At 43.5% G+C, this 10,697-nt stretch overlaps 1 protein-coding gene across 1 annotated transcript in view; it reads left to right on the top strand.

The window, feature by feature from the left end:
• Positions 1 to 10,697, top strand: part of SPATA9 (spermatogenesis associated 9) — a 21,413-nt gene extending 10,716 nt beyond the window's left edge. Inside the window, exons 3-5 of the mRNA XM_019516872.1 lie at positions 2,058 to 2,276; positions 2,980 to 3,075; positions 9,917 to 10,697. Coding sequence (XP_019372417.1) covers positions 2,058 to 2,276; positions 2,980 to 3,075; positions 9,917 to 10,174 — 573 coding nt within the window. The 3' untranslated portion in view covers positions 10,175 to 10,697. The remainder of the gene's footprint in view (positions 1 to 2,057; positions 2,277 to 2,979; positions 3,076 to 9,916) is intronic.

Below are 10,697 nucleotides of genomic sequence, written 5' to 3' on the forward strand. Positions count from 1 at the left end.
CCTGGGCGGGGGGGAGGCTGTGTCCCCTGCAGCATGCAGTCTCCGTTAGTATGGCCCATAGGACATGCAGGATCCAACTGCTTAGAAGTTGGACAGCCCTACTATAAAGCATGATCCACTATTCACGTGGAAGGTGCACTCAGATAACACCTTCCTAATCACCCCCTCCCACACCGTAAGGGAAATAGGTGAAGAAACAGCAACCTTCTATATCTCAGTTGGGTTTAGGTATGAGCTAGGCCAGGGGTCAGCAACATTTTTGGGCAGAGTGCCAAAAACACCCACAACTTCAACTTGTAAGATGTTGGTGTGCCAGGGGCAGATGGTGGGGAAGCCATAAAGGGCCTGATCCTTCTTGTGGCCATGTAGCCCTGGCCCCTTCCCCACCATTCACCCAGAAGCATGCATGCCAAGCAAAATGTCTTAGAGTGCCACACTCTGGCACCCATGTAGGGTTGCCTACCCCTGAGCTGTTTCACTGTCAGACTGAGATACTTCTTGACATGCACAGGAACAACTTGGGCAGCTGGAGAGCCTGAGTATCAAAAAGTGAGACCCCAGAGAATGTCATACACAGATGCATTAGAGTTTGCATTTTGATTTGTTTTTTCCAATCTTTGTTTGAATCCCCTGGAGCTGCTGAATGGAAGGTCAGGTTTCTAAATAATAACTGCTTGAAAACCATGGATTAAAAGTTTGTGCAAAGCTTCCTGTCTAATGCCATTTGTATAGTGGTAATGCCCAATGGTGCGAATCAGAACTGAATTCTCTCTTCCCCTGCACCTTCCCCTCACCCCCCACTGCCTCCAGCCTGTCTACTGGACTAATACACATGTCTGAATTGCCATACAACTGCTGTTTCTTCTTTGGCTTGAAGAGTGTTCAGCCAAGAATACCAATAAAGAGATTTGGGAGCCAGATACAAGCAACCATGGTCAAGGTGATGATGGACAAGCCTCCTTATTTTTTGATCTGCATCAGATGTGTCTGTTGATTAACCCTCAGTTGCAATATCTATTACTTACTCCCCAGTCATGAAAAAATGGGTCTTGAGGAAGGGGAATTTAAAAGGGAGAGAAGTGGCTTTATTTTTCAGCTCAGAAGCACCTTATTTAAGAAGACAGAAGAAAGCATAAAGAAATGGACAGGCAGACAAGTGGTCAGCATTATCAGAGCAGAGGGGCAAAGAGCAATGTGATGAGTTAAGTAGAAAAGTAGACAATATTTTTAAGTGTTAAAGTAGAACATGTCTTTCTGTCTCTCTCTCTCTTGCACATTTCTCATATGTTCATCACAATATTAATCAGGTGTCAATTTTACAAATAAAATCAAGAGGAAAACTCACCTAGAACCAAATATTAAATTTCTTTGGCTTTGATCATGGGTTCAGTTTAATCTGATCCATCCTCTATCAATGTTCTGAGTTGATAGTCTCATTTTCTCAGCTTGAACACCTGTGTTTCCAAATTTATATTAAGTTTCAGCTTTGCTTTTGATGCTGAGTCAGGTGGAAAAATTACAGTGAGCACTGCAAGGTGACAAAGCCTCATGGGAGGTGTTGAGCATCCTCAGCATCCATAGGACTTCTTAAATTCAGATGATGATGGCAGTTTTCTGCTTGCTCTGAGCCAGCATAGGGCTGGGAATAGTGCAGAGGAGAAGGTAGCCTTGGGCCCCTCTGTAGTGATAACCAGTGGCCACACAATAGCTCTAAAACCTTTGTTTTCATTTCCCAGAGCTAACCGTGCGAAATATATGTACATCATTTTGCAAGACAGTAAGGGTAAAATACGATGGTGCTTTGCAGAAGAATCTAGGGTAGGATTATCTCTTCGTACTATAGCTTATATTGTGTCAAGTTATTTCAGATCATTGCACTTGGTGTCTGTTATTTATAGTGTTCAGTTAAGAGTAACTGAAATGTTAATAGAATATCTTCCTTATATAGGCTTAAATATTGAGCATTCAGTTCTGGGATGGCCTTTCCCCATTAGCCAGGGTATGTAAGTAAAATGCTCTTAAAATGCCACATTATTTCTTAAATCCTTCTCTTTCAGCAGAATGATTCCATTGTGCAGGGCTCAGTGTCAGTTGTGGCAAGTGTACTCTCCTCATCTCATGCAGTAAGAGTTATCAATGTGCTAAGCAGAGTATCTGCTGCTTCAAAATCCGTGGCCAAATTCTTGCAGCCACAACTGGTAAGAAAATTTGCAGAGCTGGACTTGCTGTCAGGGCGCCTTCTGCAAAATCCTCACACACCACTCTATACAATTCAGGTAAGGAATATTAATGGAAATGCTAATGATTTTTGACCTACTCTAACAAGCTTTCCATATCTCTGATTTTTTAATCAGGATTTCTGTTCCATAGCTTACTGATGTTCCTGTGTGCAAAACTGACATTTTTACCAGCTCTGGTGCTTTTTAATTGCCATAAACTATTTTCAGTAACAATTCATAACAGGATGAAACTTGAAAGCAGAGCTTAGTACTTATACAGGAAAATGTCTCACTGGGCAAAAACAGGTGGAGGTTTACAGATGAGAAAACAGTGTCTAACAGCAGATGCCATGGCTGCCCCTGTAATCTGCAAGCAAAGGAGACCCCCCCCCACACACACATACAATGATCTCCCCCTTCCGCGTGGGGAGAGAACTCAGCCATCTCTACAGCAGTAACCCCCTCTTGCAACCCTCTGGAGGGGCCGAGACAAAAGAGCAGGCAAGCTAAAAAAAGGGCTATGGTGAATGCAACCCCCCTCTATGCCTGCATTTCCTGTATGTTCTTGTGATCTGCAGAGAAGACAATATATATTATTGTTCCTATCTGATAATGATATCAAAAAGACTTCATCAACAAATGTGTATGAATGCAGCCTTTTCAGACGTGGACATGGATATAGGGAACTGCATTCTCCTATTAAGTACTGTTAGTACTCTGACAGCAAAAAAGCAGTTCTTAACAACTATTTTTCCTTCAGACTACAAGATGCTCACTATGCGATGTGATCTGCTATCCAGCGAAGACTGCTATCACCAGTTTAATGTTTGCTTTCTATGCAACACTAATTTATATGGTAAGTTAATTAGCTTAATCTGGACCTGATGTTTTTGCCTCAGCACTTGTTCGTGGTAAGTCTTGTATCATCCCCAGTCAAAACAATGGGATAATATGTAATGTAAGATACTACTCAAAATTAGGCCCTTCTTGATTACACTGTCCTTTAATGTTTATGTGATAACCTACTCATCAGAATAAGGTTTAAATACTGGCATCAATGCAAACTGCAGTTTTCAGCCTGTTTTTTTCCATGAAGAGACTACCTGCTAAATACCTGATTGCTTACTTGGTTCAGGCTTCATTTCAATATAACATGTACACAGATCTGCAAAATTACAAGCCAAGGCACAAAACATAATCCTTTTCTTTTGCCATATTAATTTAATAATGGAAAAACCAAGAGTGTTTATTCCTCCTGCCAAATAAAACTTCCCCCGAGTGAATGAGAGGGTAGAATTTTGGGAGGCAGCTTTAAATTGTTCATTATAGAAGCACTAAATACAAGGCAGAGATGGTCTATTTGTTTCTTTCTCTGGATTATTCATGTATTTGCACTCTCTCAGCCCTATCTCTTCTCCATCCCTAACTGCTTATCTCAGTCCCATTCTCCTGTCATGTCCAGTTAGTCCAAGCTCTTTATCTAGTGAGTCATAGCCCTTCCTCTACAGCTTTATCATTTGCAGGCCCAGTCTTCTTGCCCAAATAATCCCAGCCTAGTCTTTGTCAGCCTAGATCCCATTTCCTTATCCAGTAAGTCCCAGTCCCAACCCTCTTGTCTCACAAGTCCCAGCTATGTCTCTCTTTCCGTCCACACTTCCATCCATCTCTTTCCCCCAATCTGTGCCTTTCCTTCCTCTCCTTAAATTCAAGGCGGGTGGCTAGGTTCTCTATACTTCTGGAAGCACAGTGGAGGCATAAGACAGTCAATCTCCCCCCTGCTTTCAATTTAATTGTCTTTTCCTACCGAAGTCAGTAGTAATGAGGAGCTGTAAGACAAGGAAAGTCCTGGGTTAGAACGTCTGTCTGTGGAGATAGCACACGTGCAGTGTAATCACTTGTAGGAGCTGTAATGGGCAGAAGTATGCTCAGCACTGGGAGAACACTTAGACTTGGCAGATAAATTCTAGCAGACCTCTGAATTCTGTGCAAAGTGCAGTTTGTTAGAAGCTGACTTCTTTGTCAAATTAATCTTGAAAAGGAACAAAAGGCATGGCCAGGACATGCAGGGTCACCCCCTGCACCTGTTTTCAAGGTCCTGTTCTAAAGCACAATGGCACAACCACTGAAAGAAAAGCTTATCAGAATTTCTAAAAATGGCAAAAAGATTTCCCCATCACCTTGTCAGAGAACAGCCAAACTAATTTGGCTGAAACCTTCCAAAAATTTAGATTCTGAGTTTCCTATCATGGAAGGTGTTAGCCTTAACTGCAAATGTTTAGGAAATCTACAAAAAATAAAACCAGTCTTATAGGTAGCTCTGGGCAATGGTACCAGTCACCTCTGCCACCCCCCACCCCCATACATGCAAGGGGTTGAGTTCTGACACCTACATTTGGCAAGGGATTTAAGTGACATTCAGCCTATTGCAGCCCCAGACCCCTAGCAGACTCATTGGAGGCCCTTTTCTAAAACAGGGTGTCAAACTTATGGCCTCCTGTCTGGGAACTGGGGCAGCTCCAGCACTCAGCTGGAGCCTGGCACCACTCAGCCCGTGGCCCCAGCTCCCAGACAGTGCATAGTGCCCTGCCGAGCTGCAATGCACCTGTGCCATGGGGCAGCTGCCATGTGGGTGCCAGGTGTGGGGGGTGATCTCAGTTGCCCCCCACTGTCCCACGCTGTGTGTGGGGGCTCTGCCATAAGTGCCTAGAGGCCCCAATCCCCATTCCTGTATCAGGTGAGTGCAGGGCTTTTTTTTTTGTTCTTCCAAGTGCTGGGAGGCTGGGACCGGGCATGGGATGGGGCCGGGCAGGGCAGCCAGGGGGACTTCTCCCATGGCTCCTCTGGCTGTGCCTGCCTCTACCCCTGTGTGGGGAGCTGCGAGAGAAGCCCTCATGGCTGCCCTGCCTGGCCCCAGCCTCCCGGCACTTTAAAAGGAGGGCTGCAGGGCTGTTCCCAGGGGGTGCCTCTGAAATATTCTGAAACATTTCCAAAATGTTTCTGATGGTTTCATTTAGTTTTGGAGACGTTTCAGAGCCTTGCATAGTTTCATAGTTGGTAGGGTCGGAAGAGAACTGAGCGGATCATCAAGTCCGATCCCCTGCCATGGGCAGGAAAGAATGCTGGGGACAGATGACCTTGGCTAGGTGATTTATCTAGCCTCCTTTTGAAGACCCCAGGGTAGGAGTGAGCACCACTTCCCTTGGAAGTTGGTTCCAGATCCTAGCCGTCCTGACTGTGAAATAGTGCTTCCTGATGTCTAGCCTGAATCTACTCTCAGTCAACTTGTGGCCATTATTCCTAGTTACTCCTGGTAGTTCTCGGGGGAACAGCGACTCTCCATTCCCCGCTGGCCCCCCCTGGTAAGTTTATAGATGGCCACCCCTCTCAGCCTTCTCTTGTGAAGGCTGAACAGGTTCAGGTCCCGTAGCCTCTCCTCGTAGGGCCTTCCCTGCTGCCCCCTGATCATGCGAGTGGCCCTCCTTTGGTTCCTCTCAATGCTGTCCACTTCCCTCCTGAAGTGCAGCACCCAGAACTGGACACAGTACTCCAACTGTGGCCTGACCAATGTCGGATAGAGGGGGAGTATCACCTCCTTGGACCTGCTCGTGATGCATCTGTGGATGCATGACAAGGTGCAGTTAGCCTTACTGACTGCATCCTCACATTGGTGGCCCATGATCATCTTGGCATCAGTAATAACTCCAAGATCTTTTTCTGCATCTGCACTGATGAGAAGGGAGTTCTCCAGCCTATAAGTATGCCGCTGGTTCTTTCTCCCTAGGTACAGTACTTTGCACTTGTCAGTATTGAATCCTATCCTGTTCTCATCTGCCCACCCCTGTAACCTGTCAAGATCTAGTTGTAGCCTGTCCCTCCCTTCTAGCATGCCCACCTCTCCCCACATCTTAGTGTCATCTGCGAATCTGAACACGGTGCTTTTCACCCCCTTGTCCAAGTCGCTGATGAAGATGTTAAACAGTGCAGGCCCGAGGACCGAGCCCTGGGGGACTGCCCACGTCTCTTCAGGTCGAAAATGACCCATCCACCACCACTCTTCTGTTTCATTTTGGATTTAGTATTTTGGGTGCTGAAACAAGCCGAAACACCTCTGAAATGAAACAGCTGCTGAAATTTCACACAGTCCTACAGGCCAGTTTTGGAATTGGGCTTGTATATTCCCCTATGCTATGTTATTAGATGCACTATTCCAACCCCGATCACTTATTAATTATAACCAGTTGCCTCTTACTGGTTTAGAAGCTTGAAAAAAATAAAAAGGTGGTGTCACGCAAGTGAAGTATTTAAATTTCTTCTAAGAAAGGCCAAATAACGATTCACTGAAGTCAGTATGTACCAGTTTTGTGTTACTATGATTCCATTAGTTTTCATTGACATAGAGTCACAGACATTAGGGGCTGGAAGGGACTTACTTGTCAGGCTTAAGCCTACTTGTCTGGCTAAGGGGGCAGTATCCTGACTCTGGGGCCACAGAGTTGCAAGTTCAAGCCTGGGTGTATGTTTGGGACCCTACACCCAGGATTTTTTCTCCTGCCCAGGGCAGGGGGTCAGACTAGAAGATCTACAAGGTCCCTTCTGACCCTACATCTATGAACATCTATGGGTCTATCCCCGCTGCCAGAGGCAGGAAGCCTGCGGGGATCAAATGATCCCAGCAAGATAGACATCCAAATGCCTTTTGAATGAGTCCAGAGTAGGTGCTTGCACCACCTATGGGGGGAGTCTGTTCCAGACCTTGGACACTTGGACTGTAAAGAAGTTTTTCCTTATATTTAGTCTGAATTGACCTTCTAGAAGTTTGTGGCTGTTAGACTTATTTATCCCTTGGGAAGCTCTGGCAAACAATTGTTCCCAGCAGCCACCAATTCCCCCCGAGCCTTCTCTTCACCAGGCTGAAGAGTTCCACGTCCCTCAGCCTCTCTTCGTAAGGCTTGCTCTCTTGGCCTTTGATCATATGGGTGGCTCTCCTCTGGACTCTCTCGAGCTTACCCACATCCCTCCTGAAGTGGGGGGATCCAAAACTGGACACAGTATTACAGCTGTGGCCTCACTGAGGCCAAGTAAAGTGGGAGGATGACATCCCTGGTTTTTCTTGAGATGCATTGGTGGATGCATGCCAGAGTTTGGTTTGCTCTGTGGGCCACAGCATCATATTGGGGGCTCATGCTCATCTTGTCCAGCCTGTCCTCCAGCATGACTGCCTTCCCCCATAGTTTAGTGTCATCTGTGAACTTTGCCAGTCTGCATCTGACACCTGAATCCAGATCATTAATGAAGATACTGAAGAGCACTATACACAGTTATTTGATAGGAATATACTGTATCTACCCAGATCCAAGATGGTTTTGAATTTAAGATGAGCCTCCAATCATTAGATTCAGTACATGGAAAATTATAAATTTATCATTTTCCATATATAAAATCTGATTATTGGAGAGCCATCTTAAATTTGTCTTCCCAAAACAGCCGGGGGGGAGGGAGGGGGGGCAAGGGGCCAGACCACCACTTCTTGCCATCCCTACCTACCTCCCCAACCTCTTGCCCTCCACAAGCCCGTGCCTTCCCTTCTGTGCCTGTCCAGGGCTGGATCTGGAGGCAGAGCTGAATGTAAGCGGAAGGTGGGGTAAGGGGAAATGGGACAAATGGCCAGAGAAAGGTAGCCTGTGAGATCTCCCCGATGCACTCCCCCTACCATCCCCATTGTGTGGTCTGTCTCATGCAAATCTAAGATAAGACTTCCCCCTCCCCTGCCCCCACTTATGTTGATTGGGGGAAAAAAATCAAAACAAACAAACTCTTCTTTAGATTCAAGTAAATATGGTAACTGTGTTTCAAAAAAATATAAGATGTAGAAAAAGAAAAATACTGCTTGTTGAGAACTGTAGTAAGTTGGAATATTTTTAAATTACAAAAATCTTCATGGACAAAATGGGAGGCAAAGAAAAGTCAGAGTGAGGGATGTAAATTATTCATGCAAGAATCTAAAAATGTATATAGCTATGGTATTCCTGACTTTGCTGTAAAGTCTCGGTCGGTAGTCTCAGTTAATGATCCTCTCTTTCCAATGCAAATGTCAAAAATACATTAAACACCGAAATTCAAATGAATGCTCTCCTTCAGTGAGGTATATTAAAGAGTGGGTTAAATGTAAAACCTAAAGCCCACAGAAGTTTGATTTCTTAAGAAGCAAGTTGTGCTGCTTTTTAAGACAATGGAAAAACTCTAAAATAGCTGAATAGGTTGTAAGCATTTACATCCTGTAGGGAAAACTGTTTTACTGGAATAACTGTATCAATCTGTTTGTCAGACATAACGGCACTTACCCTAGGAGCAAGTCATTTTAAACTACAAGCTGAGATAGCTTAAGTGCTGTGGTGATGGAACCTCTATTAAATGCTTGATCCAATGAAGTGAGTTTGCTGGCCCTGATCCATCAAAGCACTTAAGTCTGTACATAATGGAATAGGGTTGTAGTCATGATGGTCTAAGGACATAGGCAGACAAGGTTCTTTGGGTAAATGTGATATCTTTTATTAGACCAACTAATTTGTTGGAAAATTTGTTCTTTGCAAGCTTTCAGGCACATGCACCCTTCTTCAGGCATAGGGAGAGTCTGCTGGTGTTCTGTATGCTCTCCTGGGTGGAATGGAAGCCAACATGCAAAATGCAGGTTTGTGAAAATAGAAATGCATGGCTGAGAAGATCAGAGGGAATGGGAGACAATAGTTGTGAGACAGGTGTGGGGGAGGATGTTGACCTGCTAATTCAATGTAGCTGGTAAAATGCAGACAGGTTACTTGGGGTTATCAGATGGCAGGTGGTTATAATGTGCCATAAATCCAATGTCTATATTTAGTCCATGTTTTTTTGTATCCAGTAGACTTATGAAGTGAAGTTCATAGACTTATCTACAAAAGGTGTTTTATAAATTCCCTTTGAGGGTTAGAACTAAGAGATTGGAGAGAGAGTGGTTGTCTTGTGAGAAGTGTGCACCCACAGGTAATTGGGTATTTTTGTCTTTGATAGATTTTTGGCATGCATTCATTCTGGTGCGCAGTTGTTGTTTGGTTTCTCCTACGTATGTTCCATCAGAGCTTTTGGTGTGCTGGATGAGATATTTCTGGAGGTACAGATGCAAGATCCAGGAATGGTGATGGTTCTGTTGTGGGATGTAGTTATTGTGGGAGTGGTGGAGAAATGTTTGCAGGTTTTACATTTCTTGTCCCTGCCACCTGCATTTTGCACATTGGCTCCATTCCACCCAGGAGGGCACACAAAACACCATCAGACTCTCCCTATGCCTGAAGAAGGGTGTTTGGGCCTGAAAGCTTGCGAAGAACAATTTTTCCAACTATTTAGTTAGTCTAATAGATATCACATTTACCCAAAGTCTATGTACATAATGGTAAACATCTATGCAGTACCACTGATTTCATTTGGAATACTTGCATGTTTAACATTAAGCACATGCTTAAGTTTTTGGCTATATTGTGACTGGAGCGCTCAGTATCTTCCAGGATCAAGCCCTTTGTTGTTAATATATCAGTATGTTTTCTAAAGTCTCAAATTAAAGTGTACTTAACATGGCTGATGTGCATTTTAAGTGTATACACACAACAATATATAATCCAAATTCCTGGGTTTCTCAAACTAAAATATATCCTTATTCTTTTAAATAGGCACTCTTTATTAACACAGTACTAAGCAAAATAAAAGAGATCATTCAAGAAAAGTCCTCCAGAGAAAACACAAAGGATAGTGTTGATAAAAAAGATTTATCCCTGAAATATGACGACGCAGCAAGATGTACAGTACCCTCTCCAGTGAAACAAGTCGTTTCTGAATTTCCTGTTGAAAATTCAATAAGTGGCAGTATTCACATCCTACATTCTGCACTGGACCAAGAAAAATCCACTGCAGTTCTACATGAAAATTAAGCAGTATGGTGAGCTATTTGCTGGTATGCTAAATATACCTTACGACTCAAAGGAAATAACATACTCACACTTAACATTTACTGTTAATAAAAGTATCAGTTGATACAAGTGGATTAGCATCCTCAGTGTTCCCATCTAGTGAAAAAAATGAACATCTTTCTTTGGAATCATGGCATTCCGCATAATTGTAATATGACGGGCTTATTATGAATGTTTTTGGTACTGTAGTCTACAGCAAGTTTTTCACTGGCACAGAAAGCTAGTATGTTAATATCCCTGAGCTTGCATGAAAGGCACAACTTTTTATTCTGGTGTTTAATATATCAAAGTAAATACTACTAGTCAGTGTCTAATAACTTAAGTCTACTAGTAAACTATGAGTAAACTGGTTAAGTATACTTTGTTACATTTACTGTGGCTGAACCATTCTTCTCACCCAGATTTTCCTGTCTTCATTGTACCACAATATTTAAATTTTCCAAAATGCTATGTAATTTAAAAATTATCATAATCAGTTATGTCA

The sequence above is a fragment of the Gavialis gangeticus genome, unplaced genomic scaffold, assembly GCF_001723915.1.
Source record: "Gavialis gangeticus isolate Ggan-Ray unplaced genomic scaffold, GavGan_comp1, whole genome shotgun sequence".
NCBI classification, from domain to species: domain Eukaryota; kingdom Metazoa; phylum Chordata; order Crocodylia; family Gavialidae; genus Gavialis; species Gavialis gangeticus.